Genomic DNA, 6536 nt, shown 5'->3' on the forward strand with positions numbered 1-6536 from the left:
CAGCTATAGGTGAGGGTGTTGTTGTACAGGAGAATATGAGTGTATTGTTGTACAAGTGTATAGATGACAGTATTGTTGTACAATTAACCATACTGTTGTACAAGTGTTTAGGCGACTATATATATACTGTTGTTCAAGTGTATACACAGGTGACTGTACTGCTGTACAAATGTATTTACAGGTGACTGTACTGCTGTACAACGGAGGCCGTTAGCAGGATGCTCAGTCGTAGCGGAGTGTCGACGTGCCCTAAACAATGGCAAAAAACATTCCCTCCCAATGAGCAATGACTATATATATGTGTGCGTACTATTATAGTAATCAAGTCGCACTGCAAACTCCATTTATTTCCACTAGTGCCAGTTTAGGAGGCGACACAGCCATGTGTAAGCGCGGGGACAAGACGTACACGCGGTGTCCGCCATTGTGTGCACTCTGCCACGTGTAGTGACGATTGACCATAAATAGGCATGCCTTCCTCGCCTTCCAGGAAATTCGCCTTCAAGACGGCGGTTTCTTGCCCTAGATGGAAGTTAAATTACCCAATCAGGTATCAGCTTACGTTTGCCACCAAGTATGTCGACGAATGACAGCAGTTGCTACAAAAGGCTTGTAACAGTCGTCTGCTACATGTTCTGCGATCAGGCGACGCATTCAAAATACTTCGAGTGACAGACTGGTCAACTCCATCGTCTTTAGGCAGATTTAAGACATTTGTAAAAGAAAATGTGCGACGACGATATTGCAGCTTTGGTGATCGACAATGGTTCCGGTATGTGCAAAGCAGGTTTTGCAGGCGACGATGCCCCAAGAGCTGTGTTTCCATCGATTGTCGGCAGACCCCGGCATCAGGTAGGTCACACGCCGCCACAGCAGCCCGCCGCCTCGCACCGCTCACAACCCCTTCTGCAGCTGGTTTATAGCACAAATCATGATAGAAGTAATGAATTAAAACACGATGCAGTTCCTGTTTTATTTGTCGAAGTAAACCTTAGTTTATTTTTCACTCATTACCGCCATCCGCTCACATTTTTGTGTGAAGCCTCACAAGATGAAATCAGTAAATAGTTCCAGTCATAGATATGCACCATGCATTGACAGTGTCACACAAGTTTTCGTCAAACAATGGAAATGGTATTATCAGAAAGAACATACAATTGTATCTGGGTAATCCTCTATACATGCAGTGCACTCAGTTACCGCACTGTTAAGAATAATATATTTTGCGGCCCTATGCTCCACTGGGGGCGAATAGCAAGAAGAACACACACACGAATACCCGCCTCTCTCCACTGATGATCGAGCGTATGACGTTTATCCTCCTCCTTCCCCCCCCCCTTTTCATAGAATCACTTTATATATGGCCACCTGTATTAGCTGTATATAGCAAAAGAAAAAAATTGCGGGTGGCAAAACGCTAGAAGGGTTTAGAAATGAGAAGATGGCAGCGTTAGTGTCCCAGTGAACTCGATAACGTTCATTGCTGTCCGAAGTAAAAGTCTTGCTAACATGCGGGTGCAGCAAATGTGTTGTATATACGGTGAATCGACGAGTGGTGGGAGTGATACTGCATGCTGTTATTTAAACGCAAATGTCACCATTTCTTATCATGACATAGTAAATGCTTGTAAACATCTCGTTCACTGATGATTTATTCAAACCTTTAGATCGTAACAGCAACAATCAAATAAAAAAATTAATGTCAGTTCCTGTATTATACTAGTCCATTATTATGGAGCAGGAAGAAATCAAATTTGAAGCTATTTTGTTATATCATTTGAAACAAGCTTTTATCTATTCAGTTATCATAATTGTGGCTCATATTATTTTTTGTAAAAGTACAAAAAATACATATCTATTTACAAAACTGATGTGCATTTCACATACAATAAGTTAAACTTAAAAGGCATCAAACTGAACAAATGACTATTTTGATATTTCTCCATAGATTTCATGTTTCATAAATGTTTAATTCTAATTGAGAATGAATATGGTAACGGTGTTTTAATCTGATTTTCAGGGTGTGATGGTGGGTATGGGTCAGAAGGACAGCTACGTGGGTGATGAGGCTCAGAGCAAACGTGGTATCCTCACTCTTAAGTACCCCATCGAGCATGGCATCGTCACCAACTGGGACGACATGGAGAAGATCTGGCACCACACTTTCTACAATGAGCTGCGTGTAGCCCCAGAGGAACACCCTGTTCTTCTCACAGAGGCTCCCCTCAACCCCAAGGCTAACCGTGAGAAGATGACCCAGATCATGTTTGAGACCTTCAACTCTCCAGCCATGTATGTGGCCATCCAAGCCGTGCTGTCCCTGTATGCCTCTGGTCGCACCACAGGTATCGTGCTGGACTCTGGTGACGGTGTGACCCACACTGTGCCCATCTACGAAGGTTATGCCCTGCCCCATGCCATCATGAGGTTGGATCTGGCTGGCCGCGATCTGACTGACTACCTGATGAAGATCCTGACAGAACGAGGCTACAGCTTCACCACCACAGCCGAGCGCGAGATCGTGCGTGACATCAAGGAGAAACTGTGCTACGTGGCCCTGGACTTTGAGCAAGAGATGCAGACTGCAGCCTCATCCTCCTCTCTGGAGAAGAGCTACGAGCTGCCTGATGGTCAGGTCATCACCATTGGCAATGAGCGATTCCGTTGCCCTGAGGCCATGTTCCAACCCTCTTTCCTGGGAATGGAGTCGGCTGGTGTTCACGAGACCACCTACAACTCCATCATGAAGTGTGATGTAGACATCCGTAAAGACTTGTATGCCAACACCGTACTGTCTGGTGGCTCCACAATGTATCCTGGCATTGCAGATAGAATGCAGAAAGAAATTGCTGCTCTGGCTCCTGCGACAATGAAGATCAAGATCATTGCTCCCCCAGAACGCAAATACTCTGTCTGGATTGGTGGTTCCATCCTGGCATCGCTGTCCACTTTCCAGCAGATGTGGATCTCCAAGCAAGAGTATGATGAATCAGGGCCAGCAATTGTTCATAGGAAATGCTTTTGAAATACCTCAGTAATAATAAACTTGGCAATATTAACAGAATTTTTCTGTATACATCATGTGAGTCATCAATTTTGTTGGTGCCAGAGATAATTTTACTTTTTAAATGTGTTCATTCTATTTTCAGAGTGCTGAAAATTGTTGTGATTTTTGTCTTGAGGTTTGATTTTACACAAAACATTGAGCTTTAATTTTTAAATTTAAAACATTTTGTTTCCAGTTTTTGTATTTGTGATTATTGGTTGTATTTTTTTAACACCAGGAAGGTGTGACAGACTACACGAGCAAAGTATTAACATTGTCAATTTATTTATTAAGCCTTGGTTGTCTTTCACAATTAAACTTGAAAATTATGAGTTTGAAAAGATTTGCTCTGCTACATTTCATGTGTTGTGACTGTATACCAGGTCTTGTGTCTGTGGATCTGGGAAAAATGACATTCTTATAATCTCCCTTAGTCTCAATTCCCCCACTGAGGTGTGCTTAGGTTTAATTAACCAACGTCAGTCCTTTGTACAATTTCATGTGCAAGACCTTACATTTTGTTATCTTTGCATCACAAATCAACAACCAAACATTCTGACATGCCTGTGCATTGCAGACACCTTGGGATGGGAAATGGAAGCAAAGAGATGGAGAACATCAGGTGATTGATGCTGATTTTGTTGAAAACGGTCGTCTGCACTTAGGATTAAACATAGATGCCGGGTCAAGTGAACATTTATGCCCAGAGAGGCATTCGTAGCTTTTGAATCTTAATCTTTGTGACAGGATGCAACTAAGATTTATGAAAATGATGTTAAATATACATAATTCAAAATGAACATAGTCTGCACACAGAGACAAAAACAAATTCCAACAAATAAAACAGAAATCTAAACATAAAAGTGAAGTAGCAAGGTCTTGCAGCCAAGCTGGAAGTAGAGAAAAATTTACTGGTTATATAAATTGTGTCTCAAATGAATCTTTTGAGGTAACACTGGTCTTGTAAAATTTGGTTTCTTGAGAGAGAAAGCGCCTATCTCATGGTCCACTGTGGGCTGGGGTCCTGCTGCACCACACAAACATTAGACTTGATATTTCCTTACTCTACCTTGGATGACTACTCTAACAACTCAATTATCCACTTCATCACTCTGACAGTTAACAATCCCTCTATAATGGCTCACAATTACTTTATGATGGCTACTAATCACCATTTTGGCTAACATAAAAGACTGGACTGATCACAACATGCATGACCTGCGACAGGACTGAGTGATGAGATTTAACTTCTGTGATAGTTCGATCCTCTCCTAAAACTCCAGATGATCAATACCAGTAAAAATACTAAATCAGCTGTTACCAGTCAGGGGACAATGGATACAAAGCATTGATTATTTGAACTTGGTACACTATTAATATTGAATAAAAAAAAAAATAAAAATACCCCATGTATATAAATTCTAAGTAGCCTTGAAGTTTAATTTGGTAAGTTAACAGTCTAATGACTTTAGAAAGACTTCAATATTTAAGGAACTACTAAACAAGAAAAGAAAAAAAAATACAAACCCAAATGATCAGATATGTTGTATCTTGTAAAAAGCAGACATGTGCAATGTTCACCTGCTTTAAGAAAATGAACATAGTTATCTGCCTCGTCCCTGTGACAGAAATATAAAGAGCTTGTTTATTGCTTTGGTCTAAAATCTCATATTTCCCATGCAGTGGTCATTTCCATTATCAACAAACCAGACCATGTCAGGCAAAAGGTGAAATGATGAATGTTTTGGAAATTTCAATAAAATATTGTAAAGTAACTTGAAAGTTTGTTAAACATGAGGAACATGTACTTGGTTCCCTAACCCATGCCACTCTCATACTATAAGAAAGACAGATAGCAGAGAGCACAGCTGCAGTCTAGATGTCCAGATGAGTAGACGACAGTACTTTCACTAGACTCGACCCTCTACCTGCTGGTCAGTATTTCAAACATGATTAAAAAAAACAAACTCATCAAATACATAACGTACAGGGCTTTAATGTTTTCATAGTTAATGCTTACTAAACTTATTTCATCGATCCTAAAATATTTGGAAAAAATGTTTGTCTCTATCTCGCCATAGACACAGATACACATGGTAGTCTGTGTGAACATCAGTGTGAACACTGTCGAAGGGCTCACGTCTGGAGTTGTCTCCACTTTGACCAACGCTTGCCGGTTGACATCACCACGCATGTTGACACCACCACAAACTAATCTGCTGACACCAAATCACATTTTACTGTTAATACCAACAAACTTATCTGCTGACACCAAAACAAACTTTATTGTTGACACCAACACAAACTTTTCTGTTGACATCAAAACACCTGTTGACACAGGAGACGCCAAGTCGCATACACCAACAATAAAAATTTTCTTTTGCGCATTCTTCTGAAAATCTTTACATTTAAAAGGATTTTTGAATTCTCTAAAGTTCTTTTAAATAGGGATGTGGCACCTTCCCACAGACACATCATCTCCATGGCTTTAAAAGCCACTGAACTTGCAGCAGTGATTCGCTCCCTTTGGCCACCCATCAACGTCGTCGCTCGTTTGTGCAGACGACTTTGTGGCAGCAGTCGAGGATGGCGTAGGTTGATCGCGTCTTGTGCCCGCAGAAGTATGTGTGCTATGTGTATCATGACCTTACACAACGTTTTTTATTTACCTTATCAGAGAGGAACCACTTACCTCAGACAACAGCTAAATATTCCAGCAGCACGTACAGCAGCAACACGAAGGTGTGAATTAAGGATTGAGAAATTCTTCAAGTTGCTCACTTGCAGGAGTTTTGGGTGTCAACTAATGTCCACCATTCATTTGGGTCGGAGTGCGTGCATGTGTAATACTAGGCTGCGATTGTACACAATATTTGTGTGAATTTTTAAAAGAATGGACTTTGACTACACATTTTAATAAATATGTTAAGTTCAAGTCATATTCAGAATCACGTATCGTAATCCTGCAGAAAGGTTAAAAAAAAAGTTTGGTTGTTTTGCTTGGCATTGTGTTCTCACCCCTGCTCCAATATTAAGGTACGACACAGTGTGGGTAGCCGTGATTGTTCCATCACCTGCCGAATTGTTTTATGAAAAGTGGAGCAGGTTTTATTTTAAAGATGTTTTAAATTAGTCACAGATCCCGACCTATATTCAGTAAAGACGCTGGTGGCGAGACTCCAGTTGCAGCGTTTTCCCGTACACCCGAGATATTGTGAAAATCCCCCTTCAAGACTGAAGCGAAAAATCTGTTAACAGCTAAATTCAATTACAACCAAAGGAAGTCGTATTTGCAAACCGATTTTTATTTTCCTTTCTTTCAAACCACTAGAGTCCAGACTTTTAGGGTCACCCCATCGCATACTAATTGAACAATATGGTGATGCCAGATTTTACCACCACCATTACCGCTTTTATAAGAATTTGACTACAATCATCATGTATCATTCAAGCACATCCTGCATCTTTCACTCAAGTTAGTCACACCAGG

At 40.7% G+C, this 6536-nt stretch overlaps 1 protein-coding gene across 1 annotated transcript; it reads left to right on the top strand.

The window, feature by feature from the left end:
- Positions 1-696: 696 nt before the first annotated feature.
- On the top strand, positions 697-3059 carry LOC112573724 (actin, cytoplasmic). The gene is made up of 2 exons (XM_025254305.1): positions 697-852; positions 2021-3059. The coding sequence occupies exons 1-2, from the start codon at positions 727-729 to the stop codon at positions 3023-3025; spliced, it is 1131 nt and encodes a 376-aa protein (XP_025110090.1). The 5' UTR covers positions 697-726; the 3' UTR covers positions 3026-3059.
- The last annotated feature ends 3477 nt before the right edge of the window (positions 3060-6536 follow it).

Source organism: Pomacea canaliculata, linkage group LG10 (assembly GCF_003073045.1).
Source record: "Pomacea canaliculata isolate SZHN2017 linkage group LG10, ASM307304v1, whole genome shotgun sequence".
Lineage (NCBI taxonomy): Eukaryota > Metazoa > Mollusca > Gastropoda > Architaenioglossa > Ampullariidae > Pomacea > Pomacea canaliculata.